Raw genomic sequence first — 17,268 nt, forward strand, 5'->3', positions numbered from 1 at the left:
GCAGTTTATTTCCTTCCCCTGGCCACGACCCGATTCCAGAGAAATGACAGTACCGAGGGAGCCCTGCAGCTGCCGGGGGCCTGCCCGGCCTTGTCGCGGCAGACGGGCTGCCGGGGCACTGCAGGCCGGGCGGGAAGAGGCCAAGGCCCGGGGGCAGATACCTCCTTCTCCCCCTCCTCAGCTCCCGGCTCCCCGCCGGAGACAGGCAGCGAGCGGGCGACGCACCGAGCGCTGCGGTGCCGGGCCTGGCGCGGCGGGAAGACGCCGGGCCCCGGCTCAGGGCCCCGCGGAGGAGCTCGGCGCGCAGATCCCTCGCCGCCACCGCCGCTCCATCCCGGGGGGCAGCCCCCGGCGGCCTGGCTCTTTCGCCACGGCGCCTTCCTACTTCTCCTTATTTCTCCTTTCCCCGGCACGCCGGGGCCGGGAAGCTGCTGCCCCATCCCCGCCCGATCCGACCCAGCCCTGCCCTCCCAGGGGCGGTGCGGCGCGGCGCGGTGTGGAGCGGAGCGGTTCCGCCCCGGTGCGGCGGCTGCCCCGCCTCCCCGGCCGCGGCGGCTGTCACGGGGCGAGCGGGCCACGCCGGGCTCCTGCGGAGCGGGGGCGGCGCTGCGCGGAGCCCCGCGGCTTCCCCCTCGGCCTGGCCGCGGCCGCACGGCGGCATCCGGGCTCCGCCACCATGTTCAGGCGGATTCTGCAGCGGGTAAGGCAGCGAGACCCGCCCCGGAGGCAGCGGCAGCGAAGCCGGCGTGCCTCGCCTCGCCTTGCCTTGCCCTGGCGTGGCGAGGAGGTGCCGCTTCCTGGTGCCGGCCGGGCTCCCGACTGGGCTCCCCGTGGCGGAGCCAGAGCCACCGGCCCGGCCCGGCTCATCCTAAAGGCAAGGGAGGGCTTAGGCCCTCGGAGGCCATGAGCTTGTCCGCCGCCGCCGGCTGCGGGGGATGGCCGCAGCCCCGACGGGGCGGGACGGGCCCGGGGTACCGCGCTGGAGGCGGTGGCGTCCCTCGGACAGGGCGGGGGTGCCGGCGGCGGGCGGGTCTCCGCAGCCGGGCGAGGGGCCTGTTGGCGGGGCGAGAGGCGGCCCTGTCCCGGCGTGGCTCCTTCCCGCAGCGCCGCGGCGTCTCCGCCCGCCGCCTTCGCCCGTCGCTTTGGCTGCCATCCCCCCCACCACCACCGCCAAACCCTCGACCCCTTCCAGCCCTCCCCCCGCGCTGAGAGCGGGCTCCAGGGAAGCCCAGGCTGGGGGGAGCCGCCGGGGGGACCTGGGGTTATTTTCCTGGGTGGGGGCCAGCAAGGAAACAGGCCCCTAACGCCGAAAGTCAGCCCAGCGGCCAGCCGTCTGCCTTCTTTCAGGAACCGGCTTTTCCGGCAGCTCTGCCCGGTTTGCAAAGCCGAGTTGTGACACCCCTTTATGAAATCTTTCTCGCCTTCCCCCAAATCCTTGCGTATCTCGGCGGCGGTGCCGGCTGCCTCGCCGTTCGCGGGTGGCTGGGGTGGGAGCTGCCAGGGAGGTGGGAAGGGCAGGTGTCGGCCTGGCACGGGGTGCTGGGAACCCTCCATCCCTGCCGCTCGGCTGGAGGATGCACCCAGAAAGGGTTGAATCCACGCCGAAGGTGGGAAGACAGAGCTCCAGATCCTGTGCTGCGGGAGAGCCGCGTCGGTGTCACGCAGAAGGTGCTCACGGCTCCATCTGGGAAACCAGCTGCCCTCGGTGTTTTATCTGGTGTTACTTTCGAAGTGTAACACCTCTGAAAGGGTGTTTTATTGGAAATGCTGGCGTGCTTTCCTTTACTGCCATGCGAGGAAGCGTTGCTGCAAGAAAGGGAGTTCACAGAGGGGAAAAAAGTGCGTTGGTATCTATACAGCCAACTTTCAAGGGTTGGACTTGATGATCTCTGAGGTCCCTTCCAACCCAGCCAATTCTATGATTCTCAGCCTAAAGCATGCCTCAGATTGTTTTTTGATCATAGACCCCGAGCAGGTGAAGCTCGTTCTTGGTCTATTTGAAGCTTCGTGTTTACAGGGAAGAATTTCCTTCCTGAAGTTTGATGGGAAGCCCTGCTAACAAGCAGGGAAACTTAGTACAGACCTAATTAAATATTGGCAGCATTTAACTAGGTGTTTATTGATTCTGAGAAATAACAAGATTTTTGTCTTTATGAGAGAAGAAAAAACTTGATACAGTGCCAAAGGAAATCCCCCCCCTAATATAAGTTCAGCTAAACACTTCCTATAAGAATCTGAAGTTTGTACAAAAGTTTTGGGTGTTAAAACCAACCATCTTCCCTGAAAAGTTTAAACAAATAGCAGTTCCCCAGTGGCTTCTGAAAATTACAGGATTACAACAGAGCTAATTGCCAACAAATGTGAAACAAATGTCTTCCTGACCAAAAAACTAGAGAAATGCCAAGATTTTTAAAGGTGTTAATCTTTTAATTGCTACAAATAACTGTGTTTTTGAAAAATCCATCTCGTATTAGTAGGGCTTTAGGCCTTCTATAAAAGTAGTGATTGTATGTATAAATATCTCATACATACCTTTTTGACTTGCAATCTGTGGTTGGCAAAGTATGAAAAAGACTTCTGATGTACTTTGTTAAAAGTGAGCTTTAGTTTGCTGTCAATTTTTTTTATAAAGAGCATATGTTTCCCATCTCTGAGGCAGTAATTTGAAGGCCAAGGAACCTACTCTTGACCCTTTTCTTGGGCATCATTAATGTAGCTGGGATACCTTCTTCCCCTACTCCCCCTTCCCATGCATTTTAATGTCTGAAGCATAGTTTCTTGTATATGTATTGGATTTATTATTATGTGATTATAGGTAATGCCATCCTTCCTACCTGGGTTGCTAAGCCAGTACTGATGAAATAACTTGAGTGCTGGAAGCATGTTTAGAAGACAGAAGCTACTAGGATACAGTTTATAGTCCTAGTCACTTGTTCAAAATTCTGATTCCCAAATTTTAAAAGCACTGTGTGTTTCTTTTTTATACTTCTTTTCCCTGATCACCTTTTCATGTCTTCCAATTGTGTTTCCTGGCTTTAGAAGCATCTTAATGGTGACTTTGAGTAGCGTATTTTCAAAATGGGAAGTACTCTACGTACTTGTTACAATTGAATATTGCTCATTTGGTCACTATGTCCCCTCTCTGTTGCTCATCTACTTGTGGGACAGTAGCTGCTGCCTCTGGTCTCTTGAAGCAGAGCTCACTTCTTGTATTTGCAAGATACCAAAACTTGAATGAGAAGAAAAAACCCCTCACTTTTTGTAAGGAGAAAGCTTTTCTTTTCAGCTAGTGGAAAACTTGATTACTTTGACCTTCTTCTGAGCCTTCTTTCCATCCCTCATGTTTTGTAGTGAAGTACTCATCTGTTGGGCCAGTGTGATGACTGGTTACATTAGTTTGTCCTCGTTCTTTGTGTTTAGGTGCCTGTCTGCAAGTGGTAGCCACTGTGTTATATCTGGGTGGTAAGATCCTATTGCTCTGTTTCTAACCATGCTTGAGTTCTTGGTCTTGAGATCTTGAGGCCTAGGTGGAGAATGGGGGGGGGGGCTTTGCTCATTTCTGTAGGTTGGGTGAAACAGTCACCTTTTCTCTTACTCCAAGCTCAGAAGCAGAGATACTTGCTTGTCTGGGATGCAGTGCATCTCATGCCTTACCTGTCAATTTCTCTTTTATGGTTATAATTTCAGGGCTTGCCAGATAGTGTATTTACATGGTGGATGCTGAGCTGCAGCCGTGCTCACGCTCTCCCCGTGGGGCTGAAGGGGGAGCGTGTGCCTCTTCCTGGGCACAGAGTCTGCTGGCATGGAATCTTTGGTGCAGTGGGAAAGAAAGGTTTTGTGCCCTGTGAACTGAGGAGTCATTTCATTTTATGGAGTAATAAAATAGCGTCATGCTTCTTTACAAGTAAACAATGTTGCTGTTCTGTGTTGCAGTGAACTGTTTCTGTCACTGAGAATTGTGTGATAACAAGGGCTTTGGCCTTACCTTCTCATTCTTGCATTTTGTTTGTTGCTTTGGGACATTAATACGTTTGGACAGTAGTACCCTTCTGTAGTATTTAAATCTGTGCTGGGGAAACTGTACCAATCCTTATTTATTCAGACTTTCTCAAGGCTTAACGTGCTTTTTCAAAGGTTTAATTTATTCTGAATTGAATGTCAGGACTGAATGGAGCACAGCTACAGACAGATAAATGACTATGCAAAAATGACATGGTAGCAATCCATATTTACACTCCATCATTTTAATGCATTTAGCTTAGCTCATTCATTATACAATTTTCTATTCCTTTTTAGAAAACAAGCTGCAGTTGTTGTCTTTTTTGTTGTAAATAGTGTTTCTTTATATTAGCTTGCAGTTTTGTTATACAGTTTAGTGTATTCTATAACTCTAGTGCTAGTAGTAAAGTATACACTTTTCTGCAGAGTAAACAAAAATAGCTCTGACAACTAGAAAAGAAATACGTTGGGTGGAAGACTGATTTTGCATCAGTCTTTCAACTCCCGGTGTGCCTTTAAGGGTCAAATGTTAATTTTATAAAAATACATGTACAGAAGCGTGTGTGAAAATTTACTTTTTCTATAGGATTTATAAGTCATTCTTTTGCTCCTCTGTATAGTCCAACTGAAAAGAAAAAAAAAACAAAAAAAAAATCATCATTCTGAGTTTTTCCTTAGTTCCCAAAATCTGAGTTGGTAAATGTGTTGTGACTTTTTAATTTTTTTTTTTTTTAATGGAAAATGATAAAACAGTGGTCTGGGAGCCTGGCCCATATGGGAATAGGTTCCCATGTGGGAACCTATTTGATAATGCAATAATCAACTAAAAATATTCCTAATTTCCCATTTTTGATTTGGCTGGTGAAGGATGTTTAAATTATATCATAGCTTTGAAAGATTGCATTTGTAGCCTTAGTTTCCACAACATCCTTGCAAATTTGTATAAATTTTTTCTTGCTAGTCTGTATTACTTTGCAAATGGATGCTACGTGTGTTTCTCATGATCTTGAAAGTTTCTTAATGACCTCTCTCTTTACCACCTTTCTTCCTTTTGCAATCCATTCACTAGAAAATGCCACCTGCTTGTCCTAAGTTTTCTAAATCTATTTTGGAATTATTCTTTCTCTTTTAAAGAGAACATGTTGAATTTTTTAAATATTAAAAGATGGGGGAGGCAGCCCATCCTTCAAAGGATTTTGACAGGTACTGTTTAATAATTTCCACCTTGTATGGTGCATGTAATAAGACATGCCATGTGGCTCCTTTTTAGTGTCATTGTAGCATGTCTGAAGTGTTTCATAAAGCAAATACTTTAATCAACCATGTAGTATTAAGACTGTTCTTTCAATAGAAGAGCGTTTATCCTGGAGGTTGTAATAATCTCTGGTTTGTTCAAGCTCTCCCCCTGCTCATGTGTCTTTCTGTCCAAAGCTACGTGAAGGCACATTCTTCAGTTTTTGGAGCTGAAGAGAGGATCAGCAGCCTTCCACTTCCTGTAAATATCCATTAATGCTGACATTTTTTTCCATTTCAGAATGTCCCATTTCTACTTGTGTATAGAGATGCTGGGACAGATAGGGGTCCAAGTTCTCAGGCATTCTAGAAGAAGAGCTGTCATATAAAAACCTTTTGATGATGTTCAGACTTCTAAAGCCTTTTTAAAAATTCCTTGCAGTAGGAAATGGGTTTTTATATTTTGGAAGTTTAGCTCCTGTATGGCAGAAAGCTTTGACACCTGACCTCTTCATTTCCCCTTATATATAAGTATGTGTGTCTACATCTCTTTTGGATTCCTTGTTCTTGCACAAAATGGTTTCAGAAGTGAGCCTGACCTCTGGTTTGCATGATTGTTGTTTATGGGTTGCATGGAAAGGATCCTCTGAACTATGTCAACTGAAGAAAACTATTTATAACAATAGGTGGGATGTTCTAACTTAGCTGTCTTACTGGGAAACTTGGCTACAACTTACCAGTTGTTCTAAATATAATTCCACTGACTGCCAATGCACAAAATCCATGTCTGCATTAATGAAGTTACCGAATGTGCATTTCAGAGCTCTCCTGCAGGACGTGTGTCTGTGGGACAGCACTTCAGAGGTCACTGAGCAATTTGGGTAGGAAGGGAGCTCAGGAGCGTTCTGTCTGAGCTCCTGCTGCAAGCAGGATGAGAGTGGAGGTCAGGAGCAGGCTGCTAAGGCTTGGTCTTGCATTGGAGAAGCTTTTCTTTGTGTCTACAAGCCTCTCCTATTCCAGTTTTTGTGTCTACTTGTTCCACTGAGCATTCCTGGGAGTAGCTTGGCTTCCTTTTTTTTGATGACCTCCCTGTAGGTGGTGCCGGTGCTATTAGGCCCTCCCGAAGCCGTCTCAGCCCTAAACCTATCCAGCCCTGTTTACTCAGCCCCTTTCCACAGGGCAGGTGCTCCAGCCCCAGCTGTCTTGGTGGCATTTTGCTGAACTCACTCTGTTTTATCAATGTCCTCCCTGGACTGGGAGAGCCAAAACTGGATGTGGTATCTCAGTGTGGTCCAATGGGTGCTGGGCCAGTGGGGGGGATGGTCACATCCCTGGGTGGGTTGGCTGGGTTCCCATTAACACAACCCAGGGTGCTGGTGTCTCTCTCTGCTGCCAGGGCACGCTGCTGGCTTCTGTTTGCCTTGCTGTCTGACACGAGCTCTGGGTCCTTTTCAGCAGAGGGGCCCGTGTTGCTGCCAGGAGTTTTCCAACCCAGGCAAAGGACTCTGCATTTGTCCTTGCTGAACTGCCTGAGGTTCCTGTTAGCCCTTTCCTCCAGCCCATCTGTGTGCCTCTGATGGAGTTATCAACTGGCCCTGCCAGTTTGGTGTCACATGAAAACCAGAAGAGCATGTGCCCGTGGTCCGTGCTGGGATGTGCCTTGTTTAGTCTCTGACAGAGACCTGGAGGAGAATTAGTAATGCTTTTCCCTTAGAAGTGCTTTGCATGTGCATCCTATTGTTGGCTTCCACCCTTTTTTGCCTCTCCTGAAACTAACTTGGAGAGCTTGCGTCACATTGCCTATTGCTTTTTTATGCTCCACCAGGGAACTATAGTGCATTCTTATGTTCTTTAGAAACACAAAACAACTAAAATACAAAAGAGGAGGAAAACCAGTGTATCTAGATGACTCAACTGATGATCCCAGAGAAGGCTGGAATGAGGAGAGAGAGCCCTCTCCTTCACATACTGGCTCCAGCCCTGATAGCTCGCTGCTTCCCTCCTCCTCACATCCCTTTGGCTTGTCTTTGGAGCCTTTCTGAAATTGAACTGTATGTCACTAGGAATCCTTAATTAGTAAACTTGGCCTTTTTATTGCATATTTTTAAAATTTGATTAGTAATAAAAGGCTGTTATCTTTACAAAGGTTGGAAATAGAACATTCTTTAGAAAAAAAAAGCAGAAAATGTGCTTAATTTTCAAAGTATGGAAAAGCCTGTGTCCTGCAGATATCTTATTAAAGGTTAGCTGATTTGTCTGGAAAAAAAAAAAAAGATTCTGTTTGAGCAAGAAAATTCTAAACCAAACAAGATTTTGGAGACGCCAAGGTCTTGAAACTAAAACTATTTATCTGCTTCTCTCCCTCTCCCTGTAAATTTCCATCTATATACTTAAAATACTGTACCTTAATCCCCCTATATTAAATTAAAAAATCCTTTATTGTAAGTATTTCCAAATGGGCTAAAATACAGCAGTTGCATTACTTCACTCCATTTACAAGTGTCATAATGAAGTTGGATAATGAACTTCTATTTTCGGTTGAAGCTAGCATTGCATATACACATTGAGATAATTACTGATGTTTTCTTTGAGAATGCTAACTCTTCTGCCATCAGTCAAGCAGTGGTGTTCTAGAGATGTGTGAAGTTAAATCAAATTTAAATCAAAGTTACAGTTAAAAAGGTATTATAAGTTGTGATTCATCTATCCAGATTTTGAGTTGTGTAGCATCTCAAATAGATATGCTTAGTTTCTCTAAATCTGTAGTTTCAAATCACTATTGTTGTTCCTGATTTCCAATATATTCTTGAAGTTTTTTTTGTAAGTTGTCTTACTGATTAACTGCTTTAGCTTTGCCACAGGCTTGAATTTTGATTTTATTTTTTCCAAGTTAAGGCAGTGTACCTTCTGGTGTGCTTATTGTATCAGCAGAGTCACACTTTGGTTTTCCGACTTTCAAGTACTTAAGGGCTCATTCAGATTGTAGACAAATTATCAAAAAAGTAGTATGATATTTATTTATATATTATATCTATTATAGTTTATTACTTCTTAAACTGTTTAGATTGGAATTTCTAGTGTTTTCCTATTGGATACAGAGACCTGATTTAATAGGAGAGTGAGTGATACAAAGACAGAGTTCAGTCTAATACTTTATTTTGTGTTGAGCATTCGTGTGAGAGGAAGTGGTTTAAAATCCTGGCCTTCAATTCTGTTGTCTGCTTGTTCTTTGATGCATGGAGAGTCTTGGATAAAAGCTTTTGTTGAAGTGTTGCACTGAAAATTATATAATTGCTTGTCAGCTTGTTTACTTCATTACCCTTGCGGGGGGAAAATACTTCTGTATTTCAACAAGTAGAAGAGAGGCCTTTGCATATGACTGTACCACGCATTATTAAATACAGTCTGTAGATGCTCATTTTTTTCTCTCCCCCCTCTCTTTCAGACTCCGGGTAGAGGTGGATCTCAGAGCTCTGATTCGGATTCATCTGCCACCCCAGGAAATGCCGTGGACGTGAACAACGAGGGCACCTCTGAGGTACTGTGCCACGGCCTTGGGCCTGGAGCCTTAGGCCCTGGCTGCTGTTTCTCTGATCTATGAAGCTGTTGGGAGGAACTCTTGATGACCTCCCTAAATAGCAGCTGTACTAAATAAACACTCAGAAGTGTCATCTTCTAAGAATTGGTTATTTAAATGAAAAAGGAAGGCTAGGCCGTGTTTATAGGTAACTGTTATTTAGGCTTAGCTTTCTTAAGTGGTCACGAGCAACCCTTCCTATAATCCTAGAGGTGAGTAACTAAAATGAAAAGTAATGAGACATACACTCGACTCCTCATTAATAAATCTTCTATGAGAGTTCCAGAAAAGAAGGCTTAACTTTTTATCACACTTCTACTGCCTTTTCACCTTGCTTCTGCTAAGCTATAGGGTGTACTGGAACTTTCTTCCTCCTTGTAAAGTATCAAATGTGTTGGGTTTTCTCTGTTGTCGTTGTATATATCTATCACTTGTAAATCCTATGCATTTTTTATGTACTGTATAGCATACTTAACCAGCAGAATAAGTTGTTATGCTTGCTACAGTCCCATAATACAATGTCTTTGGATTTACAGTGTTGTCAAATATTAACTCTGAAAAATGCAAACTGAGTTCACTGGCTGTTGAAGTTAGTTTGTGCTAATGTACCCTGATTAGCCAGCTTGAAAATGTTGCAAGATTAGCATACAAATGTGGTGCGAGGTTAATTACTCCCATATACAGCATTAAAGGGAGCAAAGTGCCCTTTCCTACACTGAATAAAGTGTATGGTGATTCAAATATTACTGTGCCTGCTATGATAAGAGATAAAAAACTTTCACCATGCTTTTAAAATTCCTTATTTCCTTCCATCTAGGCTTCTACTTATTTCTTGTTTCTTGAAGCTTTATTATTGTCAGTATAATCAGACATTCCTTAATATTTTGCTGCATGTTATACATGCCATGCATTTCTGAGACCAAATCTTTTTTGTGTATTTACACCCTCCCTGACGCAAATGAATGTTCAGAAATTGCAGACTAAAACCTCATTTCTTTTGTACTTAATTCAGGCTCAAAAGTGTTCGATGTGATAATTGCTCCTTTCCAAAGTTTGAATAATATTGCACAATTCTGTTAACATCAGTGCAGTATAACTGACTGGACAGCTGGTGGATGTCACAAGGTACCTCAATATTAATGTAGCAGTATTTTCCTGGAGTAGAACAAGCTTTCAAAGTGGTTGTATGTCTGTATTATTAAATGTTTAACATGAAGAAGTATCTTTTAGTTGTCAATAATTCCACTGTCTTACATTTATTACAAGTGGGCTGTTCTTGCCACCTAATTTCAAAATCTGTTTGTGCTCTGAAGCAGGTGATGGGCCCTTACTCTCCTGAGATTCATGCATTAGAGCACATAGCTTGAGCCTTTCTGTTGCTCTTCCTTTTCCTGTGCAGCTGTCCTGGGGTGTTGTCTCTCTGAGAACTTTTCTCCAGGAGTACCGTAGACAAGACCTTGTATAATGTTTGCTCTCCATTGCATAGTTCTGATCCCACCTGGTTCTTCAATATTAAGCAAAGTTAGAAATCCAGTTGGCTTATTTTCGCTCCATTTTCTTAGCTAGATTTTCTCATTTGTATTTCTGCAGGATTCAAATGGAGAAAAAACTGCTAAATCTGTGCAGAGTCTCATGTTTCCTATCTTCTCAAGCCTAGTTGAAATCAATCCTTATTTTTGAGAATAGTAGTGTGAGGCAAAAGGAGTGGGGAAGTCAGAATTCAAACCATTCCTATCTAAAGGAGAGGTGAAAAGCTGTTTTAGTTCTGTCTGCAGCCACATCAGCATTTCAGGTCACACAGAACCCTCTAATCAAGTCTAGCTACATCTTTTAGTCAGCGTACTGACTAAAGGAGGATATTTTTGAGCCTATCCTACTTTTTTAGTTTAGGTCCCAGGGCAACTCCATCTGCAGAGCAGGATTGCTAAGTACTCTGTGCTTGCAGTGAATCCAGCAGCGTGTTTACCTTTTCATTAGTGTAACGTGGCTGTGTTAGCTGCACAGGTCTGCCACAGGTATCTGTTTTGTGAGGGGCCTTAACCTTTCCATGCATGCACAGGGGATTATGTTCAGTCATTCCTGCCCACCCCTGTAATCCCCTTCCATGGAGATGCAGACTTCTAGGCAGCAGTGTGATCAGAGGCCCACAGCTCTTAACCTTCCACCTTACTTTTTCCAGGTGTTTGAGCATGTAGCTTGTGTCTTGAAGATGTTGTTCTGCAGAAACTGATTTAACTTTTGGCTTTGGTAAATGTCTGGTGAGCATGCTGAGTTTTTTTAAATTCTACCAAGGAAGAGTGGGTACTTCTCCCTAAGTGAGCATACCAGGCAGATAGATGTCCTGCTTTGTTGGCACCCAGACCTCTCCTGCTGCTGCAAACTTTCTTACTAATTTACAGGGGTATTTCTGCAATACCACCCTTGTTTTTCATTCTGTGAAACATCTGGACAACCTTACGGGAAACTGTGTGGTGGGTCTGACGTGATGCCTTGTAATAGTCCATTTACAATTTGTCATGCAGCTTATTTCTTTGTCTCATGGAGGGGGTACCAGGAGTGCCTGGAGAATACAAAGCAATGTGCATCATTGTGCTAGCTTTTAATGTGTGTTTTAGATTTGTTTGTTTTCATGTTCTTAATAACTTTTCCCTCTTGCCTTCTCCGTGGCATTGATAATGTGGTTTGCAAAAACTCTTTCCAGAAGGAAAACGGATTTGGCTTTTGGTGATTGTAGAGAACTTTCAGCATAAGAATTTGAACAGTGTTTGATTCCAAATATGCTTTTTTGTCTTTGTTAGTTTCTTAAAAGGAAATATACGTTTCACAGGGCTTCATCTGTCCACTGTGTATGAAAGTGTGTGTAACTCCCACTGATCTGTCTGAACATTACCAGAACGAGCACACTGGGACAGAAGGAAGACAGGAGCTTCGTGACCTCCCAGCTGTTACTGTGGGTCTTGTTTATTTTGTTTCAATAGCTTTGGTAATGGGCTTCTTTTAAATGAACATAAATCCTTTTTATTTTGTGGCTTGGATGTCAGCTTTTTAAATTGCTGAAAACATAATTTGATTCGTTATGCATGATTCCAAAGTATGCATTCAGCAGAAGAATTAATCTATGTCTAGCTTTCTGGTTTGCAGTTTTCTCATACATGAAATATTTGAGGTATTGGGAGATGTGCAGTCACTGATGTATTCTTTTTTTAACAGCTTTAGCTTGATTTTCTTGTAAATGAGACTGTTGTTTTATTTGATTTATTTAACTTCAGACTCAGTATAGTGTTAAATACACTATTGGATCTGGTACCTCTTTTGTGAGTAGAAATATTTTGAGCTTTTTATTAGTGAACTATTTTAAAGGCAGATTTCTAGTGGGAGATTGGCAGACTGGGGAAAAGATGGGACTGAGTACAGGAATATAGAAATTTTAGAGGCTTCTCTTAAACATGTTTAAAAGCCTTATGTATTGCAGAAATATTATACAAACAATTATAAAAACAACTTTTAATATAGAAGGTGATTGGAACTTTTCAGTGCCCCTGACAAAATGCAAATGTCATGTCAGTTGATAGTTGGCATAAGTAGTAATGCATTTCTAAACTCTTCCAATTGTGGAGTGTAAAACTGCACAATTAAACCAAAGTGGTTTAGTTCAGAAGAATTTAGATTCTGTAAGGTAACAGCCTCCAGCTGCACAAGGCTATCTGAATTTTTTCTTCTGTGAACATTCAGAGAAGATTTGACTGCTGGGGGCAGGCAGCTTGCCATGCACTACATGGGTTTTTATGGAGATTTTGTATTCTGGCTACTGACATGACTTTTGTTGAGTTATGGAATCAAAGTATTTATTTTAGGCTGTGTGAGTGATGTGATTTTAATGTGTTTGTTGCTGTGTGCATTTGTTAAGCAATGCTTTTTTCCCTTCTCTAACTTTAGTGTGCTTTTACAGTTTATTTTGAAAGGAAACTTTCAAATTGTGGGATGTTATTAGCAAAAGTTATGAAAGCCATCAGCATACTGATGATTTTAGAGTTAGTTGAGATCCCTTTTCAAGGCTGAAATGTTCACCTATTAAAGTGAGCGGGATCTGTTGTAAAACTGGTCTGTGCTGTTTTTTTGAAGTGTTGGGGGATCTCCTCAGAGGCAGGACAGCTGGCTTTTGATTTATTCCTCTTTGCATCCTGTTGAAGCACGGACCATCTGTAGTGCTCTGTTTGTGGTCAAACCAGCATTTCATTTGCTCTATTGTCTGGTCACAGTGCAAGTGCATGGCTTGAGTAAGCTGTGATTTACCAGTGACAGACTGTGGCGTTCCTGATATGATGATATCAGTAGATAGAGAGATGTGAGCCATCAGAAGTGGTTTGGTTACCTGAAGAATTTACTCTTATTTAAGTTGGATTGTGTTTAATATAGTTTCATGGAGTTTCAAGTGGGTTCTTCCCATTTTGAGTTTTGTTTTTCTACCTTCAGTCACCTGTCAGTACTTTTTATTGTCAGTAGTGTATTGAAACTTTTTAACTTGATAAAACTTTTGTATCAGTATAGCAGAAAAATACAAATTCAGTTGCTTCTAGCTGTTGCTAGAACAGCTTCTAGCTGCTCCCGTTGTGAATATCTAGAAGAGGTGAGAAACAATGCTAATATACATGTATTTTTTTTCACTTCGAACTTTTATTATATCAACGTTCATGGAAACATCGAAAAAGTGAGGAAATCTGTGAATAATTATAATCAATACTAATGTGTAAAGTTTCAAACACTTGACTATGGAGAGGCTGATGATTTGCATTTGTTGATGGAAAATGAGAGTTTACATTTGCAACAAGCACCTTGTGATCCTTAAGCAGCAACACGATGAGGTTGCTACTGTTTGTTCCATCTTTGACATTCCTGAGTCAGCATTATAAGAAGAACATAATCTGTTACTAGTGTCATCTTATGTATCACAGATACAAAACATTGCTGAGTTTAGCTCTCCAAGACTGGTGTTTGGCTTTCTGTTGCTTGTGGATACTCCTGTGAAAAGTTGAAATACATTTTGTTGGAAACAATCCTGAAGAAACTTTTTAAGACCTGAAAAATTGTCACTTGCTTGACAAAAATGTTAGTACCAAGTACTAGCAGGCTTTTAATGATGCCTATAGCTTTCTTCACTGACCTGTCTTCCACTGATATGCTCTCCCTGCTGATGAAAATTTTAGTAAGTTAGATTTGTTTTACTTGCTCTTCCCTCCTCTCCATCCTCCATGCATTGAGAGTTGATTTTTTCCTTCAGTCCTGAAGTTTTCAAAGGTGTCTGATGTCTTGTGCTCAGAAAGGTTCCTTGTCACTCACATACAGCCTTATTTATGGTCCTCCTTCTTAACAGCTCTCTCTGCAACCTTCATGTTTCAAACTAAGGATAGCATCATTTAACCTCTGAAAACAACAGTGAAATACTTTCCCATGCTCCCCAAGCACTGATGAAGCCTTACTTTAGAAGTCAGAGGCTTATTCAGCTGCAGGATTATAGCCAGATCAGCCAAATAAATGCTGTATGGTGGTCACATTGTTCCCCAGCTTTCATGTACGAAGTGGTGCCACCAGCAAAAGCTGTGTGGCTGCTTCTGGGGGTTTTTTTTTGGTGTTTTTTTGTTTGTTTGGTTTTGTTTTTCCCCTGAGGGGATGATGCATTTCTGAACCATGTGCAGCATTTCCTGACTCTTGGACTTTCAGCACATCCACACAGTGAGTCAGTAAGAGAAGCTTAGTTTCAGAAATTCTTGTCTGGTTGCTCCTGAGACATCAAAAAAAAAAAAAGCCACTGTATGATTCTCTTGCAATGCTTAGAATATAGTGGCTGTTAATATCTGTTGTCTTCTCTACAACTAGGCTAAAGCTAGGGCAATTATGAAACAGTTACTTTAGGTAACTGTTTAGTTATTTACGTTAGTTAGATGTTTAGTAAATATTTATTTCTCAGCTAAAACAAACAAGATATGATCCTGAGGTTTTCTGAATGGGCTTTTCATAGTAGGATTGTCTAGAGTCTTAATTGGCATACTAGTTGTGCAAAAATGTGGGTTCTTTTTATCTGTCTTAGGGAAGACCTTATTCTTTATGTCTGGTTTTTGAGGGTTTTTTTTTCTAGTTGTCTCTTATTATAGATGTAATTTACTGCATCTTCTGTTTTTACGGATGTGCTATAGAGTGGCTTTGTACAGAGCATTGTGTCAATGCATTAAGGCCGATATTTTATTCGCTTTTCATGCTCTTCCAGGTGCTTTCCAAATGACATGGTGGCATTTGCTTTCACCTCAGTGGTACTTGCCTGTTGTGCACAGGAACAAAGGTTGTTGTCTGAGTTACATTAGTAAATTAATTTGCTGCAGCATCTGAACTATAGCAAGAATGAGGAATTAGAGATATTGGTTTGATTTGACTTGGCCATGTGATGCAACATTTCTTTAAGAAATAGCACTGGATTAGATTTTCTAATTCACAAAAAATTGTAGTCTTGTAGGTTGTGACAGAACTGTAATCTTACTCATCAGTAGTAATACAAACAGTAGAAAACTGAACTAGGAATTATTGGTTCTGTTCTTCTTTGGAAGAATCCACCTTTTTTTCTGGGAAGACATTGGCTCTGCATCGTGGTATAAAATAAACTTCAGCAAGACACTTTTTTTCTTTTTGTCCAGAAGGTTAAATACTTGTAGAAATTGAGAGGGACTGTGGGTCTTAATTATGTAAAACACAACCTTTTAGCCTAATTTTTTTGTGATTAAATGGAGATGTTATCTGAGGAAGCCCCTGTCATCTTACCTTTTATGTAAACGTAGGAAAAAAGGCTTCTTCTGGTAGAAGACATGGAAAAAATGCCAACTGTACTTTCCTTGTAGTGCTATATAGAGGGAGTGACCTCTAATTTATTTATTCTTTAACTTAAAATATCTCATGATTACTTTTTTTTTGTCACTATGTGAGATTCCTGAAATAAATTATGAAATGTGTTCTTTTCCTTGCTGTTTAGGTAGACAGTTTAATCTGCCCAAGAACTTCCTGAGAATTCAGTTATTAGCTATGATAACTCTTTGGGAAGTAAAATGTAGAAATTACTTGATACATCTTTCAGCTCTGAAACATCAGTACATTTCTGCCCTCTTGCCTTAAGTATATACAGTTCCTAATCTTACACTGTGTAAAATGTTTCAGCCTTTAAATCAATGTGTAACTGTAGAGTATCTGAGGTTTAGCTTAGTTACTATTAAATGCTGGTGAAGATGTGTTCTGTGTATCAGGGAAGTTTGTGGAGGTTCACCTGCAGTAGAAAAGCATGAATAGTGAATTTAGAATTTTTCCAGATAATCATTACACACAAAACCTAAAGTAAACTCCAGAGGAGTGTTTATGCCTCTGAGTATATGAACATGCCATACAGTGACCTTTATTTACAGCATGCAGTTTACTGTACCAATGCACTTTTGAAAAAACTGGTAATATAAGTCTGGATTCTGAGACATGGGCAAACATAGGTCATGGCTGGAAGGTGTTACAGCTCTTGGTTTGAATTACAGTGATGCTTTTTGTTTGTGTGGCTCGCTGCAAACAGGCTGTAGGCTTGAGTGTTGGCCCAGTATTTCTAGAAGGTCAAAGGCAAACCCTAGAAATTCAAATTTATTAAAACTTTAAGTCTGATAATATGAATGCCAAATACATTAAAGGGCGTACTGGAATGGACTAAGTCACCCTATAGCATGTATATGGTGGTGGTTTGTTTTTTTCGGGGGTTGTTTTTTTTTTTTTTGGGTTTTTTTGTTTTTTCTTTTACCACAGCAGTTAAATATTTTCCTAGAAGAGATTCTGTGGGATAAAATTGACTTCTCAGTGGAAGACAGCAGAGTTCCTTGGTTCTTGAAGCTTGACTCGTGACATAATTGCTGGGATAAAATTTCAAGATGTTCCAGAAGCTCTGTTTGTGTTAGCAAATCAAGCTCTGGGTGCACTATTTGTGCTATGTAGCTCTCTACCACATCCAGCTGTAGATCAGCAGCAATTGTAGCTGCCTAAGTGGGACAGTTGTTCAGTTCTATACAATTTTAAAATGGGATTGGAGAATAGGCTATAGACAGTCATCAGCTATTTCAAGAAAATGCTAAGGAAGCTGGGTAGCTGTGGCTGTGACTTTCAAACCTAAATGGGATACTTTTTTTCTTGAACTTCAACTAGATGAGCAAATCTGAATTCCATCCTGCAAAAACTGCCTTGCCCATGGGGCTGTCCTTCAAGAAGTGTCATGTTCTTTCTGCCAGATAACTCCAGTTTTAATTTGTGGAAAAGTAGCTTTGTAGTGTAAGCTGTGCTTTCACTCACTAATTACTTAAAGCAAGATTTCATATTAGCTCTACAAAGACCATTTTGTTAAAGAGCCTGGGGAAAAAAAAACAGTTGGCAGATGAAGATAGATTAATGTGTGT

The 17,268-nt window shown here is 42.0% G+C and overlaps 1 protein-coding gene across 3 annotated transcripts in view; it reads left to right on the plus strand.

Moving 5' to 3' along the window:
* Positions 1-523: 523 nt before the first annotated feature.
* The window catches only part of EEA1 (early endosome antigen 1), a 67,709-nt gene continuing 50,964 nt past the window's right edge, over positions 524-17,268 (plus strand). Inside the window, exons 1-3 of one of the 3 annotated variants that reach the window (XR_011730121.1) lie at positions 524-700; positions 8,678-8,770; positions 11,637-11,759. Coding sequence is in view for 2 of the 3 variants with exons in the window: in XM_071765276.1 (XP_071621377.1) it covers positions 677-700; positions 8,678-8,770; positions 11,637-11,759 (240 nt within the window). In the remaining variant the exon portion in view is untranslated. The remainder of the gene's footprint in view (positions 701-8,677; positions 8,771-11,636; positions 11,760-17,268) is intronic. The other 2 variants (XM_071765276.1, XM_071765285.1) reach the window with 2 other exon arrangements.

Source organism: Heliangelus exortis, chromosome 1 (genome assembly GCF_036169615.1).
Source record: "Heliangelus exortis chromosome 1, bHelExo1.hap1, whole genome shotgun sequence".
NCBI classification, from domain to species: Eukaryota; Metazoa; Chordata; class Aves; order Apodiformes; family Trochilidae; genus Heliangelus; species Heliangelus exortis.